The sequence below is a fragment of the Mus musculus genome, chromosome 7 (assembly GCF_000001635.26).
Source record: "Mus musculus strain C57BL/6J chromosome 7, GRCm38.p6 C57BL/6J".
Classification (NCBI taxonomy): domain Eukaryota; kingdom Metazoa; phylum Chordata; class Mammalia; order Rodentia; family Muridae; genus Mus; species Mus musculus.
This window is the reverse complement of record NC_000073.6, coordinates 66,774,236-66,789,295: the sequence shown is the minus strand read 5'-3', so window position 1 is coordinate 66,789,295 and position 15,060 is coordinate 66,774,236. Positions and strand designations below refer to the sequence as shown.

Here is a 15,060-nt window from a genome sequence, read left to right as displayed (position 1 = left end):
ATGCTTTTTTAATGAGCATCTATTTCATATTTTCCTTTCTTCAAGAGGGGAGCTGGTCTGAACAAAACCTGGATCAGGAGTGAAATGTGGGGTGCTTGGAATCCTGCAGCCAATGCAACATTAGGGATGCTCTATTGCACGCTCCCATGAAGCCCAGAGTTGAAGTGGAAGTGGAGGGTGAGGCATAAGCACTTGGATACAGACCGCCCTCTAGGGAATCCTCCAGCGGCTCATGTATTTGAATGCTTGGTCATCCTCATCCTCAGTGCATTACTTGAGGCTATAGAGCTTTTAGGAGGAAGGACAGTACTGCGTCGTATTGGGTTTGAGGGTTAATAGCCTTGTTACCTGTGCACACTTGAGATGTGGATTCCAGCTTCCTAGTCCTGCTGAGGGTCTTCTCCACTATTGTGGCTATCTAACCAGAACTCTACACCAAAATAAACTGTCTTAAATTGCTTTTGGTCCTGATATTTTATCATACCAACAGAGAAATCATTAATACAAGGGAGCATGGCTTAGACTTGAAAAGGTTCAGAAATTACATCTTGGAGGCTCAAGATCTTTGTCAAACTAGAAAGGCAACAAGTGTCTGAACTGCATTCTCCATGCTTTCCACCATGCACCAAGGATGAGGGCATCCTGTCGGGGCAGCAGAAGCTACAGTGGGGACAGCTTCGGCAGCTACTATAGAAAGCCAGTATACCCAGTAATGGGGGCTGGGTAAGAGGCAAAGGCCAGAGTCTTAAAATGACAGAATGGAGTGCATATCTGCCTTCAAGGTCAGAAGCTATGCCAAGGTAGGAGGCTGGATATATGCCTGGGTATCAGAATCTCTGCGAGCCCACTCACGAAGCTAAACTTCCACTGCTGGACAGAAATACCTTCAATACCCTCTTGGCTGGATAGCAATAAAATACCAAATGGTAGGCCTTAATAAATGCTAAATATCTATCAGGGTACATAAAAATGTTGGGTACTGGACATAAACTGGGACATGGAGAATATCAGAGAATGTCACTCAGAAGCTAAGAAAGGCAATAAACGAGGCACGTATGAGAAAGAGCTGTGGGTTTTGAGGGAAGTTTTGTTGTTGCAAAGAAAGAGCTAAGGGACACAGCACCTGTCTGAGGCTTACCAACTCGGAAGAAGTCTACACAGCAAAGGCAGAGCCAGGTCTGGGTTCAATTAGAAGTTGATTGAGAAAGTGAACACTTGACAACTATTCAAAGAAACCATGGGTCATATGTCCTTGGGAAAACACCAAAAGGAGGCCCCACCTCCCACCACCACCACACAGTGCTGTTGATGGAAGGCACTAGCCTTGGGTATGAGCCTTGAGTTAGATCACGACTGTGGATCAAGAATGACTCATGATTTAGTAACAACATGAGGCTGGGCTTATATTTTAACCATGAAGGGACCTTGAAGTCTGACATGCCAGTCCCCCCTATTTTTTTTACCCAAAAACTTGGAAAATTTTCAAACAGTAATGAGCTAAACATCATAATATACCATAAGGGATTGGTATGACTTCTCATGTTACGGCTGGGGCTAGAAAACAAAACACTAAGTAATTTGCCCGAGTCTCTTAGGGAGTGATGTCTATGGCAAGGGAGCAGGAACGCTGAGCAAAGCCAGCACTCAGACCCTGAGCCTTAACATCTCCTGTTCCCTTAAAAACACAATGGAAGAGTTTTAATGCTGCATACACCAAGGCGGAGCAAATGAGGGTTCAGGAGCAAGACATAGGTATGGAACGCTTCACTCAGGCCCTAGCCTTGCTTTCCAGCCAAGATCACTAAGATGGGACCAGAGAAAGGGGTGATTGTAGCGAGGTGGCCATGTTCAGAACAAACACAACGGGACACAACCCTGACACAGCCCTGCTCTGCTGAGCCTGCTGCCCTGAAACATATACCAACATTCTATGCTGAGAATCGCTTACATAGAGGCCAGTTGCTTTGATCTGACTTCAAATGACTTCTGGTTACTTATTAAGTAGGGTTGGGCAAATTACCTTCCAGCGCATGGGCTAAATCTAGCCAAGCCTTGAGAATGATTTTCATATTTTGTTTTTATTATTGTTGTTTTCATTTTTATTTATTTATATATGTATGAGTTTTCTGTGTTCATATATGGTGCATGCCAGAAGAGTGCATCAGATCCCATTATAGACGGTTGTCAACCACTATATGGTTGCTGGTAATTGAACTCAGGACCGCTGGAAGAGCATCCTGTGCTCTTAACTGCTAAGGCATCTCTCTAACCCCTGTTTTTCATATTTGTAAGAAGATATAAAAACGGGGGAGGCATAGAAGGATCATATGAAGCCCACAAAACAAGATTTCCTCTCTAGTATGTTATCAAAAGCTCAAATCTGAATCTGGAAGAATGAAATTCTATTAAATGTAATTGCTTCCGTGTCAATCTATATTCAAATATTAGCACTCCAAGGAGCTAACCCGGGAATGAAGTAGTCCAGCACTCTTCCCTGGGTTTGTTAGGAATCAGTACACTGAAGTGAGTCAACTGGCTCTGGGAAATGCTGGTAACTGTAGCTGGAGAGTGCACAGAGAGAGGACCACTCAATCATAGCCCGTGCCAGCAGGAACTGATGCTAACAGAGAGGCCAAGGACAGCTCTGGAGCAGAAGTGGGAAGGCTTTTGTCTCAGTGTTCTCTGCTTTAGGACACACTTTAAGCCCTCTTTCTCCCATAGAAAATGAATAGCCTTTGACAAATACCAGTGGACATTCCCTACAGCAGGAGATGGGGTTGGAAGAAGTGTAGACTGAATATTCACAGCCAGCCTCTGAGGGTGCTCAACCTTGAGAATCCAGTTCCAAGTTTTGCCTCTAAGAAACTTGAATTTGTTTTTCATTCAGCTATCTCATATCACTTCCTGAATGGACAGCAGCACGCAGCTCCCATGAACACAGTCACACAAACCAGTCTCACTTGCAGTGTAGAGACTGGAAAAACACACCGAGAGGCTTCATCTTGAAGGGTCTGGGAGACTGCCCCTTCTTAGACATTGGGTGTTTTCAGGACAGAGTGCCCTTCCAAATCACTCACAGATAATTCTCTCTGTGAGCACTTAGAGAAAACCAGGACATGGCACTGTCATTAGCTTTTAAAATGGTAAACATTTACCTCTAGCCAAATGTCAGATATATCATGAATAAACATCACGAGGGTCCCACTGCGAATGTAATTAGCACACCAGGAGAAGCTCATCAGACTAATAGCAGCCAGGTGGTGGATGACATGAGCGAGGAAGTCCTACAGAATGAGAGAGAAAAGGAAGCCATTAGGCAAAAGCAGTTATTTACCAGTGACTGGAAGAGAGAATATTAATGGTACCAGTAACTTACAGCTGCATGTTTTGATGTTTAGAATTTAATATGTATTATATATACACGTGTGTGTGTGTGTGTGTGTGTGTGTGTGTGTGTGTGTGTGTCTATATACCTATGTGTATGTGTGTTTTTCTTAACAGGGTCCTTGTGAGGGAGCCAGGGCAAGTGTCACCCTTATTGATGACATAATTTAACTCTGAGACAGCACCTAACACTTGTCATCTAATTGTAACTTCTGATATTCTTTTCATGACTCCATGCACTGTATTCTCAGATTCTATGAATTTTCTTGGATGATACCTCTGGACTGCAGTGGACCCTCTAGTGACAACTGCACAAACCTTTGACTCAAAGAACATTTAATCTAGCCAGCACCATTTAATCTAATATTTAACTGATCTTAACTTTATTTATTAAACAGACATTTCTGTGCAATAGAATTCTATACTTAAGGCACCAACACTGCTTCTCTTTTGATTTAATTTGCTGAGGAAAATCTCGTGGCCGAACTCAGGACCTAACATGACAACTGACCCAGTGACACAGTAAACCAGACAGCCCTGAAATGTATCATGCTGTCACCTTGGGGGCACACTAGTGATACCTGCAACTCAGTTTTTCTGTGAATAAAGCAAAGCTGTGGAAGTGTCAAACAAGGTTTCTCAGAGGGATAACGATGAAGTTGAGGGGTGGGAGGCAGTAGCCACACCAAAGTCCTCGAAAACACTAGAAAGGATTGTATAAAGTAGTCTGCCATCAATCAAAGCTGTGGCACAACGCTAAAGTCATTACACTAACAAGCTTTTCCTCCAGAGCCACAGGAAACAGAAAGGAGGGTAGACCAGGAAAACAGCTTCAAACATAAAGTGTCTCTGTTTTTCTGCAGGCTTTTATCAAGCCATCAAAGCATGAGTATAATTGAATTTGTCTATGCATTATCACAAGCCAAATAGCCAGTGAGCTAGCTAAACATGCACAGCAGACAATTCCCAGGTAGACTAGGGATAAAGGAATGAGAAGAATTGAAGAAATGGATAAAAGAAGTTTTGTAAATACAGAACATACCTTCCTCTTGATATCAGTGCTCAGGCTAAACACCAGTGACCAATAAAAACTCATCTCCAAAATGTAGTACCAGTACTGGGACGGCAGCAAAGGCTGAGGAGAGGAGAACATTCATAACTCCAAATGTGACATCTCGTGCAACATACTTTAATTTACTGACACCCATTCACGTTCCATATAATTGCAAGAGACGGCAATGACTTAAATTCCCCCAAGGGAGTCAGAGATGAACTGTCAAGGTGTATACTTTTGGAAAGAGTAGAGAAGTAAGTATTCTAAACCAAAAGAAAGGTTTTGACTAAGACATTTTAAAAATGCTATCGATGTGAATGCCTAACTATAGCTTAATGTAAGTTATGTTAGATATGCAATTATTTAAGGGCTACAAAATTGTCTTCTGAATAAAAGTAATTAAACTTCAACTGCTAGAATATTTCTTAGTAGTGTTATAGTAGAGAATTGCTTGAGTCATCAGGGCAAAGGGAGATATGTTATTGAGTGAATGGACTGTTACCTAAATCCACCCTTTTAATATTTACCACCTTACTTGGTCTCCTCCTGCAATGCCTATGGATTTAATCTCGGTATTTGGCCAAAAGGACAGTAGTCAATGTAATTGAAGCACAGATTTCATGAACACTGTTGATGAAAGCTGAGCTATCATGCTGAAGAGGCCACAAAATAAATAAATACATACATAAATAACTTTAAAATTAATTAACTAACTAACTAACTCAGGAGAAAATCCTACTAAGTGCCAGTTGGCATTTTATGGCAGTAGGCTTCAGGATAGTTTGTTATGCACCAAGAGTTAACGGATGCTCTTGAGAAGAGAAAATGGGCTAGCATTAACAGGACTAGATTACAATCTGTGTACTGAGTAGGACTTTTTTTTTTAATGCTTTCTTGTTCCTTTGTCCTGTTGTTTTACTTCATTTTTACTATTTATTTTATCTGCATGGATATTTTGTCTGCACATATCTATGGACCATGTGTGTGCCTGGTTACTGCAGAAGGCAGAAGAGAATACTGGATCCCTGGAGCTGGAGGTAAGGATAGCCATGTGCTAGCACGTGGGTAACAAGAACAAAGCCCTGCCTTCCTAGAGGAGGGGTCATTCCAGCAGCTTTCTGAGTTTGTTGTTGTTGTTTATGCTGAGGCTAACAGGACAAAAATATTTATTTTAGCCTGCCACTTTGGTTGGAAATGAGGGCAGAAGGGTTGCAAGTTCAGGACCAACCTAGGTATGCATTGAATGTAAGAGCAGCCTAAGCTACCCTATTAAGAGTGGGCCATTAAAAACAAAACAAACCAACCAACCACCAAAGAAACAAAACAAAACAGAAATCCCCTGAGATCTGGGAAGGTATCTGGACTTGGTGTTCAGCTAGGGAGGGGTCCTTTAGGGAGGACTTACCTGTCTGGGATAGTCATTCCAAACCTCCCAGAGGTCATATGCCCATGGTTTCTGAAACACAAAGGAAGCCGAGAGAAGATACAACCGTCAGTTGAAAACTGGTCTCAGCAGGAAGCATACATCTTTCTGGTATTCACACGTCACACTGACCCATGTGTGTGTTCACTGTCACACTGACCTAGAGTGTCTTCAATGTCACACTGACCCACATGTGTGTTCACTGTCACACTGACCTAGAGTGTCTTCAATGTCACACTGACCCACATGTGTGTTCACTGTCACACTGACCTAGAGTGTCTTCAATGTCACACTGACCCACGTGTGTGTTCACTGTCACACTGACCCACATGTGTGTTCACTGTCACACTGACCTAGAGTGTCTTCAATGTCACACTGACCCACATGTGTGTTCACTGTCACACTGACCTAGAGTGTCTTCAATGTCACACTGACCCACGTGTGTGTTCACTGTGACACTGACCCACATGTGTGTGTTCACTGTCACACTGACCTAGAGTGTCTTCAATGTCACACTGACCCACATGTGTGTTCACTGTCACACTGGCCTAGAGTGTCTTCAATGTCACACTGACCCACATGTGTGTTCACTGTGACACTGACCCACATGTGTGTGTTCACTGTCACACTAACCTTGAGTGTCTTCACTGTCACACTGACCTAGAGTGTGTTCACTATCACACTGACCCATGTGCATGTTCATTGTCACACTGACCCAGACAGAGTGTGTTCACTGTGACACAGACCCAGAGTGTCTTCACTGTGACACAGACCCAGAGTGTGTTCACTGTCACAGTGACCCAGAGTGTGTTCACTGTCACACTGACTCAGAGTGTGTTCACTGTCACACTGACCCACATGTGTGTTCACTGTCACAGTGACCCAGAGTGTGTTCACTGTCACACTGACTCAGAGTGTGTTCACTGTCACACTGACCCACATGTGTGTTCACTGTCACAGTGACCCAGAGTGTGTTCACTGTCAAGACAAGAGTTCTTAACCTGGTTAACTTATGGAGTATTACGTCCTGAAAGAACTGTGAAAGAAGTTCAGGAGGAACAGGCAATGATCTGTATGGCTGACTGAATGACTAACTGACTGACTAGGTAGAAAGGTTAGAGCCTAATTTCCATTTATCTTGGGGAGTCATGAGCCCCTCCTCATGGCCACTTGTTAGCCACCTTTGTATGTGACCCAGCATCTTCATGGCTAGGTAAATCCTTCGGAATATACAAACAGACCCCTTAGCTTCTGCCAACCAAGGTAAAATGTTGTCTTCTGGCACCTGGGCTTGTGGTTGCGAATCCCCTGCCTTGCTGTGACCTGCTTGTCTGGCTTTCCCACTGATGTGTTTTTAAAGTATTTCCATTTATGATTTGCTTTGTTCTGTTATAAAACTTCAGGGAAGTATCCCCACATGGGAACATGGAATTCGAGGTGACCTCTATCTGTGCCCCTGGGTCATGGTCAGTTTATACTGTCTCTTATCCTTTTGAGGTAAAAGCTTTACATTGATAGAATTCATAGGCAAAAATATTTAAAATTCAAGATGAATTCCAAGGATGTGAAAAATGACAACTTACGTCATACAGAAATACAGCTCCAGCCATGGTTATCAGCAAGTAAAATGTAAATCGCCAGCTGCCAAAAGAAAGGAAAAGCCTCAGTCCTCGTGAGAGTCTGGGGCCGTGATTGACATCCGAGGGGAAAGGGAACTAGGTACAACAGGCTTTGAAGAACAGTATCCTAGAGTCAAATGAGTATAAGCTCATCTTATCCTAAAATCCACACAGGAGCAAAAAACCCAAACAGTGGAAAGAGCAATGCCAGACACATCATAATACCTGGTCTCAAATCCTATCCCAGAGCCCCAAAAGCAAGCGTGCTATGGTACTTGCCCAAGAAACAGACATAGAGACCAATGGAATATGATACTGTTACAGATACAGCCAACAAAGATGTCAAAAAATACACTGGAAAAAATATAGCATATAATAAATGGCACTGGGGAAGCAGGGTATCCACATTTGGGGCTCAGTATGATTTATGTTTCTTACCCTGTACAAAAAATCAATTCAAAAGTATCAAAGATATTAATGTGAGACCCAAGAAGACTTTGAGTGAAAAAATGTATGTAAAAAAGTTCAAGACATTAACATAGGCAAGGGCTTTCTTGAGTGGACTGTCTAGCTCAAGTCATTAGTGAAAACAAGAATCAATAGGGAGATGCCTTGAAATTAAAGGGTTTCTGCACAGCAAAAACCCTGCAGTTAGCATAGGAATGAGACAGCTTAGTAGCAAGGGCACACCAGATACAGGGCTACTATGCGAAAGACTTAAGAACTATGAAAATAAACAAAACAAAACACCCAGTCAAGAAATGGGCCACAAGCCAAATGAAAAGAGAGAAAGAGAGAAAGAGAGAAAGAGAGAGAGAGAAGAAGAAGAAGAAGAAGAAGAAGAAGAAGAAGAAGAAGAAGAAGAAGAAGAAGAAGAAGAAGAAGAAGAAAACAAGAAAGAACTCTCAATTTGCTGCCCCTGATTCATGGGAGGCAAATTCACTCCTGGTCCTATAAATCTAATCAAGAGCCTACAAGGGAGGGGCATAGGCCCTGGGGAGAAATCTACTTCTGTTGATTTACTCTATGAACATGTTATGAGATGCCTTCCAAATATTTATGGTTAAAGCTATAGTTCAGTGCTGCTCTCAAGAGTGGGAGGAAAACTTTCTCTGTGCAGCAGCCAGCAGTTAATACAGCAAGTGATTACAGGGTGTTCTCAGTCCTCAATGGGGCATCTATACCCAACCCTGCCTCAAGGCTCAGTGACCATGATGGGAGAGGGGGCTGAAACACGGTAAGGGCCAGAAGACAATGGGGAACGCTGGATATCCAGTCTTCCTGCTATGGCACAGCCACAGTTACTCATTAACTCGCAGCCCCGCAGAAGGCCTGTGCAAAAGCAAGCTGGTCCACATTCCAGCTTGGGTTGGGGAGGGGCTCACGAGGTCCAGCTCTAGCATCAGAATTCTTTGCAGATGACAGCTTCAGGAGAGGAGTCCCTTGTCTGCAGAGGTATGGCCACTGGTATGTTGCCTAAGCCCTAGTGCCCCCATGCACCCGCAGGCAGAGCTTGTTGCCCACAGTGGCTCCTTACAATAAAGAAGAGGACAGAGATGACATTCTGAGGGATGTGCCCAAGGATGCTTTCTCACACCTGTCGTCCCCATAACCACAAAGACAGCAAAGTCGTGGCACTTCCTAACCTCTGCCCTAGAAAGGAGAAACACCAGATAAGACATGGTTATGGTTTGTCTGGGTTCAGGCTAGGTACAGAATGTCTGCATAGGCACGGCGTCCACCAGAGAGCCTTGTATCTTCTAGAAGACAAGAGGAAGCAAGGACAGCTAAGAATAACATCTTTATCCTCAGGGGGAAAAAAAGCCCTTCTGAATTATAAATGCTTTCCTTATGTTGTTTAACAACTGAGTTTAAACCTTGGGGTCTCTCGGTCGTCGCTAACTGCATTTTGCACTATGTCTGTTCTGAGCTGCTGTAAGATTGTGCTTTGTGCTTTAGTTTGTTGCCTTTGCTGAGGTATTTAATGAAACCATTCAATAAACCAAATGTGCTTTAGTTGGGGTACAGGGAGAAAGCCAAACTGGAAATATCCTATGGGAAGTGGAGAGTGCAGTGTCAGGGGTGCTCTGCATGGTCACATTGTTGGCTAAAGCTACAGAGCTAGCTGAGCTTCTGCCCTGCTTACCAAGACTCCTGGAATTTCTGCAGCCTGCAAGGCTTGTTTTGCTTCTGCCGAATCCTAAGCCATCTTTCAACCTGGCGCTCTGTCAAGTTACACTTCTTTGCCAGTCCATAAATATCAGTCTGAAAAAAGAAAAAAAAAGAAATAAAAAAAAATGAATAAGCAAACAGCAGTCAGAAGAGAACCAGCAGCCAGCATGGCATCTCAGTAGGGTAAAGGCAAGACATGGGGGAGGGAGGAGTGTCTTCACAGGCACACTATGGTACCCACACACACACACACACACACACACACACACACACACACACACACAAACACACACACACTCGTGTGCATACACACACTCCATGTATCTGTAAAACTAAGGTAAAGAACAGGGTCAAATGTCACACAGTCAGGGGATGGTGAGATAAACAGGTAGAAGACCATGAACCAGGGAATTCATTTTTTATTGTTAGTGAAATCACATTCACACACACAGACCCCAAGCCAAAGCCAAACAAACAGAAAACAGAGAATGTGAGAATCCCAGCTTGTGGATGGATTGCTGAGAAGAAAGGACTATCTACATATTAGCAACCCACAGGTTTCGGCTGTATGTGTACGAGTAGTAGAGCTTTCAGTGTCAATCAAACATGACTTCCTCACATTTCCTACAGACACATAAGTTTGCCTGAGAGTTGCTAGGGCTTGTGCAAGACGTGAAAATAGTCACATGTTGATAAGCCGTGGGCTAGGAGGCTTTCTGTTACTTCATTCAGTCTTTCTGGTAGTCACAGATGAAAATCCAAGGGAACCCACAGCAGGTGTTGGTTAGACACTTTCACAATCAAATTGATACATTTTGTCTATTTAAAAATAACCTAAACTATTTCCCACCATAAAGGTAGTGATTATAAAGTGTAACAATGATGATCATTTCTCTGCTGGGAAACAGAAGCTTTGCCGGCTATGATTTAAAATAGCAAACAACAGAGATGATGGATTACTGCCCAAAGATTATGCACTCCACAGTCCACTAGAGCCAGAAAAGACACACCAAAATACAAGAGGACCAGACCAGTTTTGCAGTGGGGTTGTCACAGGAGTGTTCTGTATATTAGACCTATGGTCACTAACCCTCTCCTCTTTCACAAGGAACATGTTCTTCACCATTTTTAAAAAATGGCATTGATCTCTTGGTCTTTCATTTTCTAATATAAGAAAATGCCCTCTTAATTCTGTTATAAAAACAAAGCAAAACCCAAATTGCCTAAAGCCAACTCTCAGCCTCCTGTTCAAGATGCGAGCTTCAGCTATGGCACAGTGGGTCCCATCCCCAAAGGCCACCAGCTGAGACCAAGCCCTAACACTTCCAGAGAGAAAAAATATAGTCTTAGGACTTTGATGTGAAACCACTTTTAAAATTATTAACCAGAGTTTTACAGGAAATTTAGGCTAACTGCAAATGAGCACTCTGGGGGCTAAATTTGACAAAGTTGGCTATTGGTCATCTAGCAGGTTGTGACCAGTCAGATAGTTTCTGCTAGATCATCTGGTATGGATCACAGTCGTCCAGGAACCAGGACTACAGCACAGTCCCCAGAAGCCACACGTTGAATACAGACAGAAGAGTGACCACAGTTCTGTATCTTTACTGAGTGGCTGGCCCTTCACTAACCTGTTGAGAAGACAAGAGACAACAGAACAGAACACATCAAATTCACTGTTTCCCCACAAAGCAGCCCATCCAACACCCTACAGGTCAGGGATTCTGGAACCATCCCTGGTTGTTGGCTTTGTTTCTTTGAGAGGACTGAACAGGTGTTACCTTCCAGCACTGTCCAACAACCTGAAGATCTAGATCGGTCAGTCTATGTGGCTGCCCTAAAATGCAGCAAGGACTTATGACAAGGTAGCTTGGTGAGCTATGGAAAGACAGGGCAAGACTGACCTTTCTGAGCTCTTGGAAGTCACACTGTAGCTGAGTCCTGAAAAGTGCTGGGGAAGATGGGAAGGGCTCCCATGTGTGGTTCCCTAGAGGTGACAGTGGGGTGGGTAGGGAAGGCTTAAGGATCAGAAAGCAGCCCCACAGGAAGATACAACTACAGAGAACAAACAAGTTTGGGTCACTCCTGGAAGGTCTTGGTCTGGAATGCACATGGTGGGTTACATACAGCATGCTTGCATTTTAAGACCTTACTCTTGTAAAGGTGACAGTGAGGACAGAGACTAGAGGTAGAGATCATGTCCACATTCCCATGTTATCCTTCTGTGCTAGGCTTCTGTTTTTCACAGCAAAAGCCTCATACCCTAGGTCAAACAAGACAGCAGGATGATATTCCAACCCAGAAGGCACCATATACATTCTCCCTGGATGGAGGAAAAGGATGCAGCAGGGATCCAGGCCACAAAGGTGGTGGGAAGGATAGGAAGCTGAAAACCAAAGGCCCAACCCTGTTGCCCCTAGTCCGGGAGCCTTGAGTACTGCACTCTGCCCTGAGGAGAATGGCATGATGTAAAAGCACGTGCTATCCACCTCACAGGAGTGGTTTAGGACCACGGGATGAGCGTGTGCTATACACAGAACCCAATGCTGTCAATGCTGGTGACTCTTATATTCACAACAGAAAAATGACTGTGGGCTGAAAATCATGTACAAAGTAGAAACCTACATACATCCTTACTTCTAAAATAACCTGACAGCCTATTGATTCCCTGAAACAACATGCAATTCAAATCCCATTGCTTGGTGCATCTTCTTCTGTCACAGGGTTATTTTGAGTACCTGGTGTCTGGGTCCTTACAGTGAAAACACCTTGGAGCCCACTTTACCTTTTTAAATATGTTATTCACCCACTTACTCAAAAACATGCAAAGAGCCTCTCCTTACTAGCAGACCAGGTGTTAAGAGATTCAGCAGTGAGCAAAACATTCAAGGCCTTGCCTTCTTTCTGGAATTTTCCCAGATCTTAGACCAATCCAGTTTTGTACTATTGTATCGTTTCTACAAGCACCTGATGTGTATCATCTATAAGATAGCAAACATGGTGTTTCCTTTCTTGTTTTGGGCTACAGAGGCACCTAGCTGAACTCTGAACAATACTGGCATCATAAATGAATTTTTTTTGAGAGGAGCCTCACACACAAAACCATCAAGACCCATTCTCTTAGCACACAAAGCAAGTGTTTGCTGGGCACCTAAAGCATGCAGGGAAGAGTCCAAGTTGCCATGGGAATGGGAACAAGGACAATTAAGAAGCAAGCGATTGAAAAAACATCTTTTAAAATAGTCTGTAGAATTCTGTTTTCGACAGACACAAAATTGATGGTATAGACCTCAAATATTAGTCATTAGCATTATCTTTTGTGTGCCAAGGATGCTCTAAGAAGGGCGAATTGAGGAGCCCAGGGTTGATACTGTGTGCACTGCATGTAACTCAACCTGTTCTGTTATGTTGGGCTCTAGGCTGCATATGAATCAAGAAAGCTATGCGTGTGGCCATACATATTTATAGATGACATTGTCATATCACAGATAGACACCCCTGACCACTCTGAAATGTTGCTGCTTTATTGGTGCAAACTACAGCTGGAGAAACAGCCTTGGGCTTAGGAGCCCAACTGTCTGAATGAATGTAGGTGTTACCTACAGGTATAACTATTCTACATACATTCTAGGATTAACATATGATTGTAGTGGTTATACTCAGGTTTTAATTTAATACAAAACATTTTTTATCTGCTCAGTAACTTGCTTTAAACTTAAGCTATAAATGGAGAAAATGTTTTAGTATGGTGCTGACCAAGGCCCGTGAAGGCCTCATGATATTAGTCTCTGTAGCTGAATCACTACTCGAGCCGCAACTTTGCCTTTCTGAGTTATAGTCTATCTTCCTACATTCTAGAATCTTTCAGTATAGGCGTTTTTCTTGCTATCTGGATCTGCTACCCAAATGTGCACCCTTTTGTGAGGCAGGAGCAGTAGGCATCAGGAGTCTTTTCCATCACCTCCTTGGTTTGGTAGATAAAGCTCGCCAATACTTCGGGTGAGCTAGATGTCTTTTCTCTCACTTGATGGACATGTCTGAGCTAGACCTATGTCAAGTTGGACCTCACTGTTTGTGGAGTTGAAACCAGCACAACTCCAACTTTGTGGGTGTTTGTTTTTAAAATCGGTTTTCCCATGCTGTGGATAGATGATGACGTTCTTGGGGTGGAGCTGTAGGAGCCCTGCAGGGGTGTGGCCCCATTCGATGAGCTCCTGCCCCCCCGCCCCCAGCTGTGTATTAACTGCACAGCAGCTGGCTTCCCCTCGCTGGGCTTTGTTTCCTCCAGCCCAGTCATGAACATCACCTAGTCTAGTTCCTTCCCAGTTTTGTTTTGATTGTCACATGGACGTTTTCTTTCCATAGGAAGCAAGCTTTCTCAATTATTTCAAATATCTTAGACTTCAGAGGTGTTGAGATGACTTGGTGGGTAAATGTGCCTTCTAGGTAAGTTTGATGGCCTGAATTTAACCTCTGCAGCCCAGGAGGGGAAGAAGAGAACTGACTCCGAAAAGCTGTCCTCTGATCTTCACATGCACACCATAGCACACATGTACACACGCACACGCACACGCGCACACACACACACACACACACACACACACACTCACATACACACACCCTTTCCAATGACTTGGAGCTCTTGGTTTCAGCAAGTACAGCTGATAGGAGCTACACATTCTATATACAATATTATGGACATTAGTTATCCCCAAGCAGAAACAGGAATAGAAGGACTCCTTACAGGAGTCCCAATTTTTTACACAACACGAGTGGAAACCAAAGTATTTATTTGGGTGGGTGGCCATGGTCACATAAAGACCCTGGAAACAAAACACAGGTAGTGTCAGGGTTCTTGTTTGATAAAGTCGGTCATGTGCAGAAGCTAGGAGCAGAAAGAGCTATAGACAGCTCTTCAGCCATGAGCCACACTACACTCTTTACGTCTTATGTTGTGTCAAGCCTCAGCATACCTTCCTGTGCAAGGACCCCACTGGAGCAATAACACCCCCAGATAATAAGCACTGCCCAATTCAACAAATGCAGTTTAAATGGTTCAAAACCTTTCCCCTAAAAGGTTGGTAGCACATAGTCTTGGTTTTTAAAACAGGCAGGTGGTAGCTTTCTTTATTCAGTCTAGAGGACAGCCACTTTGGAAGGTTTATTTTGCCTGCCATTTTAACTACGCAAAATAATAAAACAGAGGTGCCTGGACATGGCCTTATAACTACGAAATAAAATGTCTTGTGATATATAAACCTTCAGTGTACTGCACCGCCAAAGGATACTTTGTATTGTGAAAGAATTGTGATGTTCTTGAAAATTCTATTTTTGGGGAGAAATCGGGGCTTCTGCATGTTGCCGTGTATGTTGAGGCCTTGGATAAAACAAGGGCAAGTGTGAATGAA

The 15,060-nt window shown here is 43.4% G+C and overlaps 1 protein-coding gene across 4 annotated transcripts in view; it reads right to left on the bottom strand.

Moving 5' to 3' along the window:
- Positions 1 to 15,060, bottom strand: part of Cers3 (ceramide synthase 3) — a 90,575-nt gene that overhangs the window by 34,397 nt on the left and 41,118 nt on the right. For all 4 annotated transcript variants that reach the window (XM_006541001.4, XM_030242803.1, XM_006541002.4 and 1 more), the window contains 5 exons: positions 9,627 to 9,745; positions 7,445 to 7,502; positions 5,844 to 5,894; positions 4,427 to 4,519; positions 3,156 to 3,284 (listed from right to left, as the gene is read on the bottom strand). In XM_006541001.4, the coding sequence (XP_006541064.1) occupies positions 3,156 to 3,284; positions 4,427 to 4,519; positions 5,844 to 5,894; positions 7,445 to 7,502; positions 9,627 to 9,745 (450 nt within the window). The remainder of the gene's footprint in view (positions 1 to 3,155; positions 3,285 to 4,426; positions 4,520 to 5,843; positions 5,895 to 7,444; positions 7,503 to 9,626; positions 9,746 to 15,060) is intronic.